Source organism: Microtus oregoni, unplaced genomic scaffold (assembly GCF_018167655.1).
Source record: "Microtus oregoni isolate MIOR12 unplaced genomic scaffold, Mior012 000020F_ref0000438, whole genome shotgun sequence".
In the NCBI taxonomy this organism is placed as follows: Eukaryota; Metazoa; Chordata; class Mammalia; order Rodentia; family Cricetidae; genus Microtus; species Microtus oregoni.
In genome coordinates this window covers 16,953,005-16,973,806 of record NW_024543079.1, presented here as the reverse complement: position 1 = coordinate 16,973,806, position 20,802 = coordinate 16,953,005, and the positions used below count along the sequence as shown (strand labels likewise).

At 47.5% G+C, this 20,802-nt stretch overlaps 1 protein-coding gene across 2 annotated transcripts in view; it reads left to right on the top strand.

Annotated features, from left to right (window-relative positions):
• The first annotated feature begins 7,108 nt into the window (after positions 1-7,108).
• Hm13 (histocompatibility minor 13) overlaps positions 7,109-20,802 on the top strand; it is a 35,410-nt gene continuing 21,716 nt past the window's right edge. Inside the window, exons 1-3 of one of the 2 annotated variants that reach the window (XM_041670257.1) lie at positions 7,109-7,420; positions 15,422-15,520; positions 18,565-18,647. In XM_041670257.1, coding sequence (XP_041526191.1) covers positions 7,238-7,420; positions 15,422-15,520; positions 18,565-18,647 — 365 coding nt within the window. In that variant the 5' untranslated portion in view covers positions 7,109-7,237. The remainder of the gene's footprint in view (positions 7,421-15,421; positions 15,521-18,564; positions 18,648-20,802) is intronic. The other variant, XM_041670259.1, reaches the window with a different exon arrangement.

Sequence of the window (20,802 nt, the reverse complement as noted above, 5' to 3'; positions counted from 1 at the left end):
AGTCCTGTTCCACCTTGACTGAAGATCAAAGAGATTGAGCTTATTTTTACTCTTTCAAAGTTGTTGGCAGCAGGTGTTGTTGGGGAAGGCTGCTTGTTCGTTTCCCGGCTGCACTGACTCCCGAAAATAATCACACAGAAACTATATTATTTAAATCACTGCTTGGTCAATAGCTTGAACATATTGCTAGCTAGCCCTTACATCTAGAATTAACCCATTTCCATTATTTTATATTTACCACAAGGCTCGTGGTCTACCAGCAAGGTTCCAACTGACAGCTCGCGTCTTTTCCCTCTGGCAGCTCCTTGGCATCTCATTGATTCCACCTTCTTCCTCCCAGCATTCAGTTTAGTTCCCCTCCCCACATAGCTCTACTCTGTCCTATCACATGCCAAGCCAGCTTCTTTATTCATTAACCAATAAAAGCAACATATACAGAGAAGGACCTCTTACACCAAGGTGTAGCTACAAACAAGATATCCTGACCTAGGGTGTGGTGACTTGGGGTTTGGGACATTAAGATGGCCCATGGAGTGTGGATCTCTGACCAGAGGTCAGAGAATGCAAGCCTATTCCTGCTCCTTCATTTTAAAATGGGAGGTTTAACACAGGCAGTAACTGCCTACAGGATACTTGGTCTAGGGTGTTTTTGCTACATATCCTACCCAAAACATCAAATGTTTAACTCAGGAAATTGAGACTTGCTGTCTCAAGTATTGAAACAATAACTGTTCTTGTCCTTTGTGGCATGTTAAAGCAGTCGTTTGAGGTATATAAGCATTCGGGAAATCAATGCAGGTGGATTCAGTATTCAGTACTCACAGAGTTGCCCTCCCAGTACTATCCTATGTCTCTGTGTTCCTTTGGTGTCTCTGTCTATTCTGTCCAACATTTCTAATCCACATGCCCCTACTCAGGAATATACGAACCCATTGTGTCTGAACCCCAACGTGTAGCTTACAACACCCTTCAGGGTCTGGTTTGTTTGGTAGTTTATCTTGTTTTTTGAAGCAGTGTCTCCCTCCATGGCTGAGACTGGCCTGAGCTCAGGCTACTTAGCTCAGGCTAACCTCAACCAGTCTGTGTAGCTAAGGATGACCTTGGGCTTCTGACCCTCCGGCCCCCACACTGAATACTAGGGTTGTAGGCCCGTACCACCACTTCTTGTTCACTTTTGTCTCTTGCTACCATCATTCCCTTCTTCCTAAAAAGATTCCCTTCCCCCACAATCACTTACGCTCTGATTTTAGGGAACCTGACCTAGTAGCTGTAACTTAGCATCCAAACTCATGTACTGTTGAAAATCAAAGGCAATCTATTAGTAACTAGATATGAACAACTGCTGTAACCGATTAAAATGCTGGTCACCCTAATGAGAATGGCCTGGGTTCAGGGCTTCTGGTTGCTTCTCGGCATCCTGCACCAGCATTCCATATTCTTCAGTGACACACTGTGGCAGTTTGAAAGAAAATGGCCCCCGAAGAGAGTGACACTGTTAGGAGGTGCAGTGTGGAGGCCCAGGGCAGCCTGGCCACACATGGGGCCCAGGCCACACAGCAGCCATGGAAGGCAGCACCGGGTTTCAGGAAATGCCAGAAGCTGACACTACCCAGGGAGGGCCAAGATAAGACCACCAGTTACTGTGGAAACAAGCTCTACTGGGAGCAGAAGCCAGGAGCAAATCCAGTCCCGGAAGAGCCAACCCAGTCAAGGGACACTGGTGGACCAGGACTGAGGCAGCTTTCTGACTCAGAGTCAGTGATCTCCACCGGAACTGGAGTGGGACAGAACCAGCTACCTAGGACAGAGAGCGAACAAGCTCCACCAGGAGCAGAAACCAGGAGCAAATCCAGTCCCGGGAGCCAACCCAGTCCCAGGACACTGGTGGATCAGGATTGAGCAGCGATCTCCACTGGAACAGGTACAGGGGAATAACCGCTGAGCAAGTGAGCCAGAGCCAGAGACCACTGAGGGTCCAGACGTGAATCTGGGACCTTCAAGGGAATAGACCTAAGCCAGGACCCTGGTGGGTCTGGGCATGAGCCTAGGACCTCCCAGGAACTAGACCTGAGACAGGACCTCTGCCAATCTGGGTGTGACTGAACCTGGGACCTCCGAGGGAATAGACAGGAACCAGATATCTCAATGGGGCCAGGAATGAGTCTGGGTCCTCAGAGGGAGTAGGCCTGAACCAGGACCTCTGTGGATCTGGACATTGGTCTGGGACATCAAAGGGAATAGACAGGAACCTGGAACCTCTGCGGGTCCAAGCGTGAGTCTGGGACTTCTGAGGGAGTAAGCAGGTTCTCTGTAGGTCCAAGCGCACCCGAGCCTGGGACCTCCGAGGCAGTAGACTGGAGCCAGAAACCTTTCCAGGTCCAACTCCAACCCAGGGACTTCTGCAGAAGGGGTTCCAGACCAGGATTACAGAAACAGGGCAAAGCTGGCAACCTAAGCTAAAGTAAGCCTGAGACAGCAAACTCCACGGGCGCAGAGCAACGCACAGGAGCGCTGAGCTATCTCCAGGAACACAGAGTAACCAACAGGGTAACTAGAACTGTGACACTGACTGTACCACGAGGAACAACCATCTGAGCTTTGGATTCTCTGGCACCTAGAAGATTATTCAACAGAATCTCAGACAGCCCCAACCACACCTATTAGAGGAAAAGATGAGTAGAAAAGGTAAGATCACATGTAACACCGCAAAGAGCAACACAACACCAATAAAACCTAAAGACCCTACAACAGCAAGACCTGAACAACCAAATATGGATGAACAAGAAGAAAATGGCCTAAAAAATAGCTTCAAGAGAATGTTTGAAACTCTGAAAGAGGAATTGAGAAATTCCCTTAAAGAAATGGAGGAAAAGGGCTGGAGAGATGGCTCAGAGGTTAAGAGCACTTCCAGAGGTCCTGAGTTCAATTTCCAGCAACCACATGGTGGCTAACAACCATCTGTAATGAGATCTGGTGCCCTCTTCTGGCCTTCAGGCATACATGGAGGCTGAACACTGTGTACATAATAAATAAATAAATCTTTATTAAAAAAAATAAGAAATGGAGGAAAAGACAAACAAAAAAATTGGATGACATCAGCAAATCACTTAAAGAAAACCAAGAAAAAGAAATCCAACATATGAAAGAAACTATTCAGGACTTGAAAACTGAAATCGATGCAATAAAGAAAACACAAACTGAGAGAATTATAGAAATAGAAATCATGAGAAAATGATTAGGAACCACAAATACAAGCATGAACAGCAGAATGCAAGAGATGGAAGAAAGAATCTCAAGTGCTGATGATATAATAGAGGAAATAGACTCATCAGTTAAAGAAAACATTAAATCTAACACAAGCTTAACCCAAAATATCCAGAAAAATATGGGACACCATGAAAAGGCCAAATCTTAGAATAATAGGTATAGAAGAAGGAGAAAAACAATCCCTGACTTCAAACTCTACTACAGAGTTACAGTACTAAAAACAGCCTGGTATTGGCATAAGAACAGACAGGAGGACCAATGGAACTGAATAGAAGACCCGGATAGCAATCCATACATCTTCGAACACCTGATTTTTGATAAAAAAAAAAAAAAGAAAAAATATCAAATGGAAAAAAAGAGAGCATATTTAACAAGTGGTGCTGGCATAACTGAATATGAACATGTAGAAAAAAAATAGTCCTCCAGAAATTTTTTATTGTACTGGATTGCTTTGGCTATCCTGGATTTTTTGCTTTTCCATATGAAGTTGAGTAGAGTTATTAGGTACAGTTGAACAAAGGGACAGGTTTAGCTAATCTCAGTAGGAGCAGTCCCTGTAGAGAGGAGTCTGCAGGACATAAACAGCGGGAGAAGAAAGCGATAGTGAACATTTTCTGCACAAATTGTCAACACTCACATTCAGACCCATGGAAGGCTTCGTCATCTCTCTGTCATCTTTCTCCCTGGGAAAGGCCGTGCCACTCCCATGGGGCAAATAATACACATTCACTCAGGACTTCACCCAGTCTCTACACTGAATGCACATATGAGAAACTATTGAAGAATTAATCACAATATCATATTTTTAAAAATCTTGGGGCTAGGGCTGGAGAGATGGCTCAGAGGTTAAGAACACTGCCTGCTGTTCCAGAGGTCCTGAGTTCAATTTCCAGCAACCACATGGTGGCTCACAACCATCTATAGTAAGATCTGGTGCCCTCTTCTGGCCTGCAGAACACTGTATACATAATGAATAAATAAATCTTTAAAAAAAAAATCTTGGGGCTAGGAATATAGCTCAATTACAAAAGTGTTTATTTATCTAACACGCACAAAGTCCTGAGCTCAGTGTCCAGCACTGACTGAAACCGGATCTGGTTGCCTGTGCCTGTAACTAAGCCCTCCAAAGTGGAAGCAGGGGATCAGAAGCTAAGAGTCATCCTCAGCCCAAGAGACATTAGATTGTGGGTATATCTGTACAGCATACAAACTAGAAACAGTTACAAGATATTCTGAGGGACACAGACAGTTGTGCTGTGTTGTGTTGTTTCATTTAGGGCAAGATCTCACTATGTAGCCCTGGCTGTCCTGAAGCTCACTATAGGCAGGGTGCCTCGAACTCACAGAGAACTGACTGCCTCTGCCTCTCAAGTGCTAGGATTAAAGGTGTGGGCCACCACTCCCAGTTTCAGAGACAGTTTTACTGTTTCTTTTATGTCGTTCCAGGGACACTGCTGGCTCCACAATGCTAGAAGGGCATGCAAGGCTATAGCATGAAAAACAAGCAGATAGAAGGAACAATAAATTCATTTGTACACAAATATTTGTTCATGGACTTAGCAGACAGAGCATCAAGCGTTTGTGTAGGACTTTACAGACATCCAGGCTGCTCTTCCAGAGGTCCTGAGTTCAATTCCCAGCAACTACATGATGGTTCATAACCATCTGTAATGAGATATGATGCCTTCTTCTGGTGTGTGGATATACATGCAGGCAGCACACAGTATACATAATAAATAAATCTTCAAAAATGAAAAAAAAAAGGCTGGAGAGATGGCTCAGAGGTTAAGAGCATTGCCTGCTCTTCCAAAGGTCCTGAGTTCAATTCCCAGCAACCACATGGTGTCTCACAACCATCTGTAATGGGGTCTGGTGCCCTCTTCTGGCCTGCAGGCATACACACAGATGGAATATTGTAAACATAACAAATAAATATTTTTAAAAAAATGAAAAAAAAAAGAATTGCATGGTCATGGTGTCTCTTCACAGCGATAAAACCCTAACTAAGACACACTATTTTCTAAAAGATAAAAGAGATTAAATTTAATAAGACTGAATCTTGTGTTTGCTTGTTTGAGTCTCACTTATGTAGCCCTTGCTAGCCTGGAACTCTCTATGTAGACCAGGCTGGTCTCAGACTTAGAAAGATTTGGCTGCCTTTGTCCCTGGAATGCTGGGATTAAAGGCATGCGCCACCAAACCAAGCTAAGATTGATTTTTTTTTTAGATTTTTTTTTTTTATTTTACGTGTGTGACTGTCTTGCCTGCATGAATATATTACACCATGTGCAGGCTTGGGGCCCGAGGAGGTTAGAAGTGGACGTTAGAGTTCCTGGAACTAGGGTTACATACGCTGAGAAGACACTATGTGGGTCCTGAGAACCAACTCCTGCCCTCCGAGAGCAAATGCTCTTAACCTCCGAGCCATCATACCAGCCACAAGACTGAATTTTTTAAAGAGGGGGATGGTTGTTGTTGTTCTGGTTTTATTCGTTTGTTGAGACAAGGTCTCACTATGTTGCCTTGGCTGGTCTCAAACTCACAGATCTACCCACCTGCCCCTGTCCCTGAGTGCTAGGATTCAAGGCATGGACCACCAAGCCTGGCTTCCAAGATGGGGCTATTTAACATGCAGTAACTAACTGCTTTTTAGGGCACACAAGGAATGACAACGTGGCACCATTCTAGTCATCAAATGCCCACAGAAACGGCATCCGTACAATGATGGAATTAAATCTCAAGGATGAATAATTAGAACATGATGTGATGATATGATTTTAGCAAGAACTAGAAGACTAGCAGTGGGTAAGAGAAGCAACATATTAGCTGAATTGAGTATTAAAGTATGTAACATAATTTTACAAACTCTCCAGGTTTATAACCAGTTGCTTTTGAAAATACTAAATTTTAGCCTGGTGGTAGGGGCACACACTTTTAATCCCAGCACTTGAGAGGCAGAGACAGGTAGATCTCTGTGAGTTTGAGACCAACTTGGTCTAAAGATGGAGTTCCAGGCAGGCTCCAAAGCGACAGAGAAACCCTGTCTCAAAAGAAAGAAAGAAAGAAAGAAAGAAAAGAAAGAAAAGGAAAATACTAAATTTTAGCCTAATTTTCTTTAATTAAGTGCTTAGTCAACAAGCCAGCTGAACAAACTCATCTGCCCAGACTTACATCCTTCCAATTATGATGCGAGCCGCAGTGTTTATAAACTGTATGGGGTTATGGAGTGGTAGGATTACTATTGTCTGGCACATAATAAGCAATTAATTCATTTGCAAACCTTTTATACAGCTTCCCTATTTTGCTTTATTTTTCTCTAATTTATCTGCATCAATATGCCTTAGAATTCATACCTACATGCCGACATCTTTACATTTCAAAGCTAATCTAAAAGATACATTTTAGATTCATAATTTATTTGTTCATTTTACCCTCTTTCCGCCTTCCTCTCCCAACTCCTGCCTACTAAAATGCAAGCTTCGTGAGCACAAGGACAAGCTTTTGCTCGTTTCCTTCCGTGTCCTGGTAACTAGTCATCCCAATAAATATTTAAGGTACAAATGATCAATTGAGTATCGAATGAATGTGTGCATCCTTCTTGGCTGAAGGCTGAGGATTTGTGGAGAGCAGGACAGCCTAGTACTGAAGAAATCCCCTGAGACTAAAGAATGGGTCCTCGAGTCTCTGGATGGATTACAGCCCCAATGGTCCAGATCGCTTGTACGGATCGGCCCCCAAGTTGCTTAGCAACAAGCCGTCCCTCCCCCGCCGCCACTAGAGGGCGATCGGGCGGCGGGGAGGTGGTAGCGGGAACGCGCGCGCGTTCACTGAGCGGCGCGGAAAGGCGAGGAGGCACGTCACTTCCTGTTTCTTTAGGGGAACGTGGCTTTTCCCCGCAGTACCTCGCCTTCCATCTGCGTTCGTGCAGCGACGGCTGGAGCTGGAGTCGGAACCCAAGCGCAGCCTCGCCATGGATTCGGCCCTCAGCGACCAGCACAACGGCAGCACCGAGGCCAGCAACCCGGCCAACGGCACGACACGGCCGCCGTCCACGCCCGAGGGCATCGCGCTGGCCTACGGCAGCCTCCTGCTCATGGCGCTGCTGCCCATCTTCTTCGGCGCCCTGCGCTCAGTGCGCTGCGCCCGCGGCAAGGTAGGGTCAGGGCGAGAGCCGAAGCCTTCCACCCCCATCCCGGCCACGGCCCCCACGAGCCTGTCCCTGCACACCCGATACCTGGCCCCCCTCTCTCCCGCGTCACGCACCCACCGGGGCATTGATCACCATTCCCTCCCCTTGCGTCCACATCTGTAGCTGGCCTTCGGTGTACCAGAATCTGGCCACTCCTAAAAGCGGGGATTAGCATTGTCCTCCGCAGCCCGCAGACAGACCCTGCCACATCCCCTCCCCCAGACCCTTTGCTTCGAGCCACAGCTGGGAATGCTGTCCGCCCGACCTCAGAAACAAAGGCAGGCACTGACTCCTCGGAGCCTGCTGGCCCCAGCCAGACTGCCCCCCACCTGATGCTATAGCTAGCTAATCAGCAGCCTGGAGTTTGCCCCTCACCAGAGCGATCCCTCGTTCGGTGGCTTGGGTGAGCCCCAGTGTGTTCCCCACAGGTATGGCTCTGAAAGGCACCATCTTTTGTCATCCTTCTGCTAGGAGCCATGCCTGGCCACACCCACAGTTAATTGTAGCATCCAGATTCATCCCTAGGCCCTGATTTCTGTCGCTCTGGAATCACAGCTGCATGTGTGCCTGCCAGGAACCCCTAGAGCAGACCCTTCTCCCTGCCTTAAAAACAAAGCCCAGGGGCGGGGACCCCGGTGGCGCAGCGGTTAAAGGCGCTTGCCGCCAAGCCTGAAGGCTTGAGTTAAATCCCTGGGGCGCAAATGTAGAAGGAGAAAACCGATCCCCTCCATATTTTCTGACCTTGTCACACTCACAGTAAATAAGCAAATATTTAAAAAAACAAAAAAATTGAAATTAAATAGAGGTGTCACCTTTGTAAGCCTGGCACTCAGGAGCTGAGGCAGGAAATCACAAATTCCAGGGTAGCTAGGCTACAGAAGGAGACCCAGTTGCCCAGAGAAAAAAAGGGGGGGATGGGGGGGGGAGAATAGAGCACCAGCTCAGCTTCTTTTGTTCACTGTCTGGACCCAGTTCCAGCCATTCAGCTCTTGGGAATGCGGCACCTTGGTTCTCCCCCGGTTTCCATTTCTTCTTTGGTTGGTTTCTTCTCCCTACTTAACACCCGGCCTTGAATCTATTCAGACTAAAGCCCAGACGCTTTTTTTCCAGAGTAGCCTTTCTCCCCAGGCCCCATTAAGACAAAATCCCTTTGCAAATTGAGTCTACCTTCTGACTAATAGCCACTGTTGAACTGTTTATGAGACTGGGGCAGACCCTGTCTTTGGTCTTCTATGACATCTGTCTGCATGGATATGTAGGAGGACTCCAGAGTCTTCCACCTTTCTCCCTCCCAAATCCCCCTGCCTTATATTCAGCCCCTGCAGCCCATTGAAACCAACAATTTCTCCCTTCCTGGCATCCTCTCTTCAACATCTTCAGAGTGCACAGTTCCCCACTGTTCCTCCCCCATCGAACCTGAAGGTGGCCTGGAGAGGAAGCTGCCCTACCCAGAGAGGGCAGGCCCACAAGGCAGCTGGCGCTTTTGAAACTGCTTCAGTTCAGATTCTCAGAACACCGCCCGGTGTGAGCGGTGGCTGAGGGCATACCCTTACTTCCCGAGACCAGGAAACCCACTGTTGGCTCTCTATGGGCAGATGCAGAGAGCACCCGGGCTGACCCATTTTCCTTGCTCTTCTGCCTCTTCTAGGCAAATTTCAGGTTCTGGCCAGGCAGATGCTTGGTGCCAAGGCAAGTTCTGAAGCACAGAGCAGGACAGGAGAGATGGAGGGCAGCATGGCATGAGGCCGAGCGGCCACTAGACTAAGTGCGTCTCTTTGTCGCCTTCTGCACCAATGTTTCTTGAATGTGAGCCGTTATCAAGGATGAGGGATGCCCTTTTACCAAGGAGTCGAGGAAGATGGGCACAGCAAGGATAACTAGGTCTGTGATTGGACTATGCAGGAAGGCAGAGCAGCTGGGCATCCTGACTGGGTGAGATATACAGTTCCAGCCAGGAGAGGGCATTCTAAGCTGGAGAAAGCAAGAAAGGTACCAGAGCAGGAAGAAAGGAGAAAGGCACTTCAGGAAACAGCAGGTGGCTTAGTGTAGCAGAACAGAGGGTGTGGGTAGAAGACAGGGGGCCATAATCTGTCCCAAGCCTCGCCCAGAGAGAGGCCTTCTTAGAAGATTAAAACTAAAGCAAGGCTTGCCCATTCGTTAGTGGCTTCCCAGCCCCAGTAACCAGGGTGCTCTAAGCTCACAGAACCTTTACCTGCCTTGACGCTCACAGTGCTAGGCGACAGGCAAAGCCAGTTTATCACATCTTTTGAAAAAAGAACTGAGGGTCAAAGAATGAAGATCTTTCTGCCATTCAAGAGTGAGCCAGGTGCGCCTAGTTCTAGAGGACCAGGGTGCCATCCTCACTACAGGTGCCTCTGACGATACACAAGTAGCCTGAGATGTGATGAGCCAAATGACTCCTTTGTCTGCCGTGCTCGTTTGACAGTAGAGAAGAATTAGAGTGAGGACCCAGGAGCTTGGCACTCCCAACTGATATTCAACACCAAGGCCTACTGAGAGAGGGCATTCGAGGACAGTTCCCCTGGGGTCACAGTGTCCCTAAAAGGCAGAACGTATTATAAAATCCTGAGGAAAAGGAGGTGAAGTGTGCGGGGGTGTTAGAAACCTGCATCCCCGAGAGGGAGTAAATTCCAGCCAAGCAGGAGCTGTCTCTAGATAGGTTCTTTGAGCTTTCACCTAGCACAGAGGGATCTCTTAGCCAACAGCACTGGGCATCTGTTGTCAGATCCTGGGCTAGGTGCCAGGCATGCTGGTCTAAGACACAAAATATGATCAGCCAACAAGTGAATTCTGCTGTGTCTTCTGGAAGAGACAACAGGTGTCTTTGCACACATGAGTGGGAATTCAGCAGGCTGAGGAGAGGGAGCCGTGAGAAGTCTAACAGGAGCCCAGGAGAGGGACTTGAGTGCTGTGGCAAGATGCATGGGGAACCTGCAACCTTTCTGAGGAAGAGAATCCTGAAGGTAATGTAACACTTAAAATGGGCACCTAACAGCAAGGCTGTTTGTGTGTAAAATTGAAGCCATTGCAGAGTGTAGAGCGAGGCCATTTCAAAACCACTTGGAAGTGACAGACATGCCCAGCTGCTTGTGGAACCTTCCAGAACTTTTTCATTTTTGTGGCACTCCTAATCTAACCCAGAGCCTCACATGTCTAAGCACATCATATATTCTACCACCAAGCTATATCCCCAGCCTGCCTGCCTTTTCTGTGTGTATACAAATACGCACCTGCTTTTGTGTGCGCATGCAGGCAGGACTGTTAGAAAAGCCCTTGTTATGCAGCTTGGTTTTACTTAGCAGTGGGAATTAGTCATTTTCTGTGTTACAGCTGCCTCAGCATTTCTGTAATGAAATAGGTCCTGGGTCCACAATGCAAAGGCCCACAGGTACATAATGGAAGGCTCCCTCCCACTCAAGTGCCTCTGCCAGCAGCCCCTGCGCCTGGGTCTCATTTACCAATCCATAGAAATTGTGTTCCTTTGGACATCCAAGTGTGTCAGAGCGTCTAGAATGGTCCTTTTCAGGGAAATGGGAAGGGAGTTGCATTTTGTTTCTGTTTTTATGAGGCTGAACACTGCTAGTTTCTGTTTTTATGAGACTGGCCTGGTACTGACGAGGTAGCTCGGCATGGCCTCTCTTGCTGCCTCGACTTCCCAGGTGCCAGAACTGTAGGTGTGAGCACCATGTTAATGGACCCACAGTTTGTTCAGGGCACCAGTTCAGAAAAGGCAAAACTCGAACTCTCAGTGCAGATTCACAATCAAAATTCAAGGTGGGCCTGAAAGAGTGTTTTACAAGCCCTCCTGGTGATTGTAGTGCACACTCAAAATTTGAGAGCCACTAATTTAGAGGCCTCCACAATTTATTTTAGTCCTTAGCTGCTACAAACCATGTTGGAGTCAATATTTTTACACATTTATTATTTTATAACTGGTAGGGCAAGTTTCTTGAAATTGACTTATTGAGTCAATAACCTGAACCCCTATCCTTAGGTTTTACAGAATAATCTGCTATAAAGGTTGTAGCAATTCCCTCTTCCATGGGTTGCGTCCTTGCTATTGAAGGGCCACATAGTCTGCTCTGGAGCTCTTGAAGCATCTCCAGGCAGGTGTAGGCTTTAGAGAAAGTGGTCTGTCAGTTGGGAGGAGAGAGAGAGGGTCTGGTACAGTTGGGCAAAGCGAGCTTGATGGAGAAAGGTAAGTTCAGGGCATGACCAGGAGGCAGAACAGTGGCAAAGAGGGTGTGTGGGGTGAGTACAGGAGATCCCAGGGTCTCAATCTGGGGAGACAGCAATAAAATGGCCCAGGAATTCCAGGATATCTCTGGGGTGTGGTCAGGAAGCAGTCCTTCCAGGACTCTGGCTGTACCAGTGGCTTGAAGCTGGGCATTTGGCTCCCTCGGTTGCTTTGGCTTCCACCCTGAATACCCAGGATACTAAAAGCTAAATATATTTCGGCCACTTGTGAAACCTTTCCCCCATTCTCTAATTCTCTTAAACACCCAAATCAGATTGGTAGTGAATCCTAATAAGTTGTAGTATTTTTTTTTTTTTGTAACTACAAAAATGAACTGTTCAGCCAGGTGGTGGTGGTGCACACCTTTAATCCCAGCCCTCAGGAGGCAGAGGCAGGTAGATCTTGAGTTTGAGACCAACCTGGTCTACAGAGTGAGTTCCAGGACAGCCGGAGCTGCACAGAGAAGCCCTGTCGGGGGGGGGAGGGGGGCTATTTTTCATATTCAGGATTTGTGTCTTGGGAAGACCAGGGCCTCAGCATCATGAGTTCCAACAGAGCTCCAGAGAGGGAGGTGGAGGGCAGCTAGTAAGTAGTAGCGAGGCCGCCTGGGCTCAACCCCACTTACCATATGGGTTACACCAAGCAAGATACTTCACGTCTCTGAGCCTCGTTTCCTCATGTGTTAAAAGTACCTGCTGGGAGCAGGGGCTGTGCACAAAGCTCCGAGACACTGCCCGGCACATAGAAAGGGCTCAGTAAATATTCTCCCTCTGTCGTTACCTGTCAGATCGCAAGGCGCCCTCTCTGACTCAACACTGCAGCGTGAGATATTTATAACCGTCACCCACAGAGGAGACCAGATCCCTCTGTTTGAAGCATCTGGCCAATCTTGGTTTGTCATCGAATAACATGAAGCCTCTTCCTGCCCTGGGATTGGGCTGAACTGAAAGGAATTTGTGGAAATGAGCCACAGCACTGGTTTGTAGGGAAGCCACAAAGTCCTGAATGTGCTTTCGAGCCCCAAGCCCCTGTGCGGTCTGCCTGGGAACTGCGCTGTGTACACAGAGCAGACGCCTCCACACAGTTGGCCTTAATTGGGCCTCTGCTGCATTCCAGACCCTGTGTCTGGCTGTCAAGGCTTTAAATGGCATCTGCTCTAGCCACCTGTGACACTTCCCTTCAGAAACAGTGTCGGCTTACCCGTGGTTCCCGCACAGAGTGATAGGAATAGCTCGTAGACTTGAGTAATGATTCAAGGCGCCATGCTAATGTTTCCTCTGCAGAAAGCTGGAGCCCTGGTCTTGTAGTCACAGAAGTGAGGGCTCTGAGAGGAACAAAATCACTCTCCCAGATGCAGCTGGTAGACGTGGGCCTTCGGAGCGTGTGTCAGCGTGCATGCCACGCTGCCTCGTTGTTGTACCAGTTATTTAAGCCACCGGGATTGCAGCCCACTTGCCTGCGGCCCCGCTGAGATGGAGCTGTCCGGTTGATTTTGTAACCGCACTACTGTTACACAGGAAATGTGTTCAACATATGGAGGTGCACAGAGGCAAGGTGCTGTCCAAGTGTGGCCGCACTGCTGCCAAAAGCAGAAGCCAGGGGCTGGCAAAGGAGAGAAGGAAGGAAACCGGGCCTCCCTGTCAGAACTGCCCATCTTCTCCTCCTTCCTGCAAACTGGAGAGCTTCTTAGGGGTGGCCTGCCTTGCAGCTTGAGATAGCCCCTCAGCCCTGTGGGTGGGGGCGCGTAAAAGACCTTTCCATTCTCCTCACAGGGTCACGGTTTGCCTTTTTTTTAATACCCCATATTTATCCTGGTCTCCATTCAACCTCTAGCGCCCCTCCCCTGCTTTGAAGAAAGTCGAGCTACAGGTTGTTTGAGAGAAGAGTAACCCGAGACTTGGCAATGAATATCTGTAGGGACGATCCCCAGATTTGGGATTATTTGAGATTTAAGATTTTCTTTTTTAAACAAATATTATGTATGCACTAGTCTGTCTGTGTGTATGCCTACAGGCCAGAAGAGGGCACCAGACCCCATTACAGACGGTTGTGAGCTGGGAATTGAACTCAAGGACCTTTGGAAGAGCAGTCAATGCTCTTAACTTCTGAGCCATCTCTCCAGCCCTGACTTTGGATTATTTGGCCAGAGGTTTTGACATATATCACAATTAACTCTATGGGAAGACCTGTTGGCCTTCATTTGCCCCATGGCTCATCAGCTTGGTATCTTACCAAGCATGGATTCTTGCCATTCTGGTAGATGAGAAGTGGAATCCTGATGTACTTTAATTTAATCTGTAGAATGACAGACAAATCTTAGAAATAGAGTTATTGCCTGGCTGTGTGTGGTGCCCTGGATCCAATCCCCAGTACCACACAAAGAATTTTAAAAAGAATGAGATTTGGAGCTGAGGAAATAAGTCAGAGGGTGAAGCACTTGTCCCACAAGAGTGAGGACTAGAGTTCAGGCCCGACTACAGGTAAACGCTGGGTGGGTGTGGCGATCCACCTGTAATCCCAGCACTTAGGAGACAGGGACAGGACCCTTCGATCAAGCTATCTAGACAGAATGGACAAATTGAAGTACTATGGGTTCGAGTGAGAGCCCCTGTCTCCATATGAAAGGGGTACACACATGCACCCATAGGTGTGTGTTCTTTGGGTCACAGGGCATATGTAAACTGCACGCATCCCATTACATTGCCATCCAAAGGCTGCCCAGGCTTGTACACATGTAAGTGATGGTTGCACAGGCTTGCTGCCTAGCTCCTGTCGCTTTGCCCTTTGCATCCTTGTACTCTGGGGCACAAGAACTTCTCAGATTCAAACTCTTCCTCTCCAGATAGCTGCCCTCTTAGCGTGCTTTTTCCTAACAAATTTGGTGAGTCAGATTACTGGTGAGCCCCCACAGCTGCTTGTCTTTCTCCCACGATGGCAGCTGCCTCATCACAAGGTGGATATTGTGATAGTGAAGTTCCAGGTACTGTGTTGCGACTGTGCCTACTATGGCACTGCTAGGACTTTGGGTGACTACTCAGGAGGCTGAATAGCAGGGTTCATGGGCATCCATCTCTAGAGGAGAAAGGGATGAGGAGTGGGCCTAACTCTAGGAGAGATTGGAAGGACTTCCCAGCAGGGGTGCTAACTGGGTCCCTAAAGACAATGAGGGTTTTAAGGTTTTTGAGATTAGGGTTCTCATTATGTAGACCAGCTGGCCTTAAATTTGCAGAGAATCACCTACCTCTGCCTCCTGAGTGCTGGGATTAAAGGTGCACCACCACCTCCATGTTAAAAGTTTTTTAGTACAAATTTAAACCAGGATTGTACTAATGCTAATGAAGTTTTGTTAAAGAGGTGGACTCAATTCTATAGAGCTAACTTAATCCTTGTGCTCCACTGTCCCTCCATCTTCGGTTACTTCCCATAGTTACAGTGCTGAAATGCTTTGGGTTACAGTGTTCTGTTCCTTTTTGTGTAAATATTTATCCATTGTCAGCTCCTTACCTGTGCCATATTTTTGCTAATTACAACATCTGTCATTATAAACCTGTGTGGTAGAGAGCATAACATTAGCCAAAGCCTTGAGACAAACAATGAGACACCACTGTGGACCAGCATGGAGGGAGGAGATGGCTGCTGAAGCCTCTTGTTCCAGCAGCACAGCACGCAGCCGTGGTGGCTCAGCTGTACCTTTCTTCTTTCTGCAGAGCTCTTCGGACATGCCGGAAACCATCACCAGCCGAGATGCTGCCCGCTTTCCCATCATCGCCAGCTGCACTCTCTTGGGGCTCTACCTCTTTTTCAAAGTAAGTCCTTTGCTGCCCAGGTAACTTTATCCTATGCGTGATCATTTACAGAGAACAGCAGGGAGAACGAGTATTTCAGCATTGGTCCCAGCCAGAGCCTGTTGGGGTTTACTCCTCTTCCCCACCAGCCAGCCCTTTTCTCCACATGGCTCCAGCTCTGTTTCCTCGTGTTGTTTGTGCTGGTCTGGAGTGTGGTTTTGTTGCAGACATACCTCTGCCACGCTGGCCACCATTTGTTTTGTTTTGTTTTTAATTTATTGAGATTTATTTTCCCAGTCGAAGTTAAACAGGGTCATTGTTGAAAACTTGGAAAACATAGAAAAGGAAAAAGGAAAAGATAGCAGCCATCCAAAATTCAACTTCCAGAGAAACACTGGCAGTTCCCCTTCAGAGGTGTGTGCCCTCTCCATAGCTGTGGCCCCACATTGTAGCCTATCCATAGCTTCCACTTCTCATTGAAACTGTCATGAGCATTTTCTCATGTAGCTAAATGCTCCTTAAGCCATTCTTCTCCGTGCACATGTTCTCCAATGTGCACTGCTTTCTAAGCGAGAAAGTAATATATACCAGACGGTTAACGTTAGATGCCACAACGGGCCATCAGTGTTACCATTTGTGTGGCTCCCTTCAGGCTTTTGGTCAGTGTGCCTCAGCATCAGAAGGAAAGTGTGAAACTCTTGGTATTTTTACCAGTTTATCACAGGCACTCATTTCCTGTTTGTTGAAACTTAGTCAAGAATAGCTTCAATTTGCGATTGCAAAGTACATTTAAATGATTAATTTTTTTCAGGAGTGTAGCTCAGTCATTGAATGCTTCCCTAGCATGTACAAAGCTCTGGATTCCATTATTAACACAGTAACAAAATACATGCGTGCATATGTGTACGTGTGTACTTCAACCTAAGGAAAGGTACAAACAAGCTGGACCCGCTCCTGTAGTTTCTTGAGAATCTGTTAATGATAGACCTAGATTTGTGTTAATCTGCGTGGTAGTTTCATGTACCCTGAGGGTGTTTTAGGTGTGCCCGGTGTTGGGGTATCATGACAATGCCGCTACGAATACGTTCATTCCACAGTGAAGCACAAAAGGCTTTGGTATACAGTATATGCAGTAAAACGGGGTCTCCATTTGCAATTGAACAGACAATGCCAAATTCTTTTGTAGAAATGGTAGTGATGGCGGGAATGGTATTGCTGAGAACCAAACCCAAGGCCTTATTCTTACCGAGCACATTTTTGTACCATTGAGCTGTACCCTCACCCCAGATAGCATCAAGAGTCAACTAAAAGCCCAAATTTTGATGCCTGTTTCCTAGTGCATTGATCATTCTGTTTTTAGTCTTTTGTATTAATTTATTTTGGGGTCGTACATGCTATGGCATGTGTGCTGAGGTCTGAAGAACACTTACAGGAGTTGGGTCTTTCCACTCTGTGGGCTTCAGATCCAACTCAGGTCTCCAGGCTTGGCAGTGAGCACCTTGATTCACTGAGCCATTTCAATAGCCTGTGTTGATTGTTCTTTTTCTTTTTTTTAAGATTTATTTATTTATTATATACAGTGTTCTGCCAGAAGAGGGCACCAGATTTCATTATAGATGGTTTGTGAGCCATCATGTGGTTGCTGGGATTTGAGCTCAGAAACTTTCTTTGGAAGAGCCATCATTGCTCTTAAACTGAGCCATCTCTCTAGCCCCCTGTGTTGATTGTTCTTTCATTCTTAAATCTTGAATACCCCGTAGGCAGACAGACCACACTTGACTCTGTTCCCTCGGCTAGCTCCCACAGCAGGAGGCCTCTCAGGCCCTCAGAGCTTGCTGCCCACAACCCTGCCTGCAGCCCTCCGTCATTCGTCACTCATCTTGCTTGATGAGTCTGAAGTCTGTCATGGTGCTGCAAAGCCTGGCACTCCCTTGGCTCCCAACATTCTTTGAGATTCTCTCTCATCAGCATATGAACTCTGAACTAGCCATTGTATGGCTAGTATTTGGCTCAGTGCCCTGCACATAGCAGGCACTCAGGAAATGTAGCCAAATTGCTGGGCAAGGGTCAGACAGGTACCTGAGTAAAGCTTCTCAGGGCTGAGAGCTGATGAAGGAAGAGTTGGGGTGGCCTAGGTAAGGGGGGAAGAGACATCTCGGCAGCCCAAGAGCACACACCCAGGCTGCCTAGGAATGGGACTGAGGCTGCAGCCTGTGAAACACAGACAGGGCAGTGTGTGAACAGGGCAGAGGGCTCTACAGCCTCCATCAGGAGAGACGGCAAGGCCTTCCCACTCAAGGAACAGCATGCAGCAAAGGGACACAGTGGAGAGACTTGGAGTGGGAGAGTGACATGATCAGACTCTCATTTAAGCGATAACTATAAGAGTCTTACTCAAGCAGTGTGGGTCCTGTACCCCGGAGAAAAGCACAGCCCTGCCTCCCAGTTAAGAGAACAGCACAGTGACCAATGGAGCACAGGCTGCAGCGGGCACAGATTCCGCACAGCCTTCCCAGGGTCCAGAGTGAATGAGCATGTGACAGCTAGCTTTGGAGCATCAAGACTGACAATGATGAAATGGCGACCTGGTGTCCCGACTCCAGCTGCCATCACAGGCATGGGGAGGCAAGAGCTGAGTTGAGAAGTGGAGTGCAGGGTACCCAGAGATCTTATAACTAGCACGCTTTAGGGCTCCCGGATTTTTGAGCAGGGAGAAGGAAACACTGAAGAGCAAATTCTTGCTTCTGAAACTGCTCTTGGGTTTGATTTCAGACTCCTCCCCTATACCTTTAGGACTTTCATGTAAGACCCTGGGCACACATAGTAATTGCCCTTCTCCAAATGTTGGGATCACATGTGAGCATCTAGACTCCTTTGTGGGTAGAGTCCATCTGGGTGGGACCTGAGGTGCTGCCCTTCCCCCCAGCTGTGAAAATAGAAGCACTAGAATCTGAGATTCTTCCTGCCTGACCTAACTCCCAAAGGGCAGAATGAGACCAAGCTCCAGGAGACTCCTCATGGCTTCTAGCAACCCTAACTTGTTTCTTTTTGTATTTCTTCCTCAGATCTTCTCCCAGGAGTACATCAACCTCTTGCTGTCCATGTATTTCTTCGTGCTGGGGATCCTGGCCCTGTCACACACCATCAGGTCAGAAGGCATCTCCCGGCAGCCTTTGAAGCCACTTTCTCAGGAGCCAGTACAGGGTCTTGGATGGGAACATGTCCAAGGGATTCTTCCCTTTGTGTCACATTGTACATGACCTAGGTTGGACACTAGAACCCCTCTGGGCCAGTCTCCTTATAGGGACTTAGAAAGGCTAGCCAATTATGGTGGCTCTCAGCACTCAAGATGCTGAGGCAAGTTCCAGGCTAATCTGGGCTACACTATAAGACCCAGTCGGGAGTGTCAAAAGAGTCCTAACAGTGCTGAAGTGTGTCACCCTAGTGGCACTTGCCAAGCACTAGGCTCAGTTCCTCGTGGCATACACTCCTAACAGTAGAGGGTTGAGAATGCAGCCTCTGAACTTGACCACCTGGCCTTACACTCCAAGTTAACCTCTCTGACTAAGTAATGCGTTTCATGTAGAACCCGTCTCGCAGTCAATAGGTACAACTGTCACCCTTGCTAGAACTGCTGTGATCGCCTGTGTCAATTTGCTAGACACCTTGGCCAGCTAGCTCTTGCTGTTGATCCTGGGTTACAATTAGAGAAGCTGAAGTTAGTGAGAATAAGATATGTGATTTGATATCAACCATTTGATAGAATCAAATGGTTGGCAAATAGCAAACTCAGGATCAAAGTCCAGGTCTGTGGGCACAGGTCATTCTGCTTGGACCCATTCGCTTGCATCAGGCAGAAATGATTTAGGACAGTGTCACTGGAACAAGGGCTGCTGGCTCCCTTCACTCTGCAGGGCAATCCGTTCACATTCGCCAAGTGAGAGCCTTATCCCCAGTGTGGATAACAGCGCTAGCCCGGCACATTTCTGTCTGCCTCTCTGCAGCAGCCCACAGGTAAGACTGAGGAGTGGCCAGGAAAGGTTGCTCAAAGGAAGGAACTCGGCTGCACTCAGGAATAGAAGGTAGGAAGCGTGGGAGAGGTGTAAGGAGAGAGGTGCCCCACCAAAGTATTCAGAGCGAGACAGCAGAATCTGCCCCAAAGGCAGTGAACACCAAGGACAGTGTGGCTTATTCCTCTAGGCAGTCAGAGTGTAGTCTCAAAAGGTAGCTTCAGCCTAAGTATCATACCGTTTTCCCCCTATGGGCAACATACAGAACCTTCTGACAGACAGAGAGCAGCAGATGGGCTGCTGTCTCCAGCACACTGTGAGCCATCCCGGACTGGTTCAGTGTTACATAGCTGGGACTTTGGCAGTGGGCTTTGTACTAAACCCAGCACCATCTTCACCTGCAAAATCTTATTCTAGCTGAGTTGTAAATACTTTGACCATCTCAGAACCTGGATGACTAGCAAAAATAATAGAAGGTCCAGCACTCCGCAGACCTAAGGCAAGGACAGGAGCCATCACTTTGAAATTCTGGGTCTCCTTTTCTATGCTAATGACTTCTTCAAGTCTAGCCAGTCCCACACAGTGTCTACAAGAGGTTTGAGATCTCCCAGTTCATCCATAGCCTAGCTTCACTACACAGAACATACACTTTCAAAGAAACCTTTGGGCCATATGCTTGGAAAGTGATTAATTCACAGTATCTCAGCTGCCTTGCATCCAACTCCCCACAAACTTGTGTTCCTAATGTCTCAGATTAACCAGTTGTCTCTCTACTTCTAAACAATTCATAAATTTTTGTGATAGATCTTAGCAACAGAGAAGAAAACCAGCAATTGCCTGGGGGAAGGCAGTGTTCCTCGTCCTGGGAGCCACTTACAAATTACCACACAGAGACTTATATTGTAAATGATTGGCCAGTAGCTCAGGCTTATTACTAACTGGATCTTACATTTTAAGTTAACCCATCTTCCTTATTTATGTTTTGCCACGTGGTGGTACTTTTATTAGCATGGCATGTTCTTCTTCTGTTCTTCTGCATCAGGCCTAGGACTCCTGACTCCACCCTCCTTCATTCTATCATTCTCTTTGGCTTTCCCACCTAACTTTATCCTGTACAGCTATTGGCCACTCAGCTTATTAAACCAGTTACAGTGACATATATTCACACAGTATAAAGGAATATTCCTCAGAGCCTGGGAATATAGCTTAGGGGGAGAACACTTACCTAATAAGGGTAAGGCCCTATGTTTGAACTTAAAACAACAAATAAGCAAAAAAGTCAGCTGTTAACCT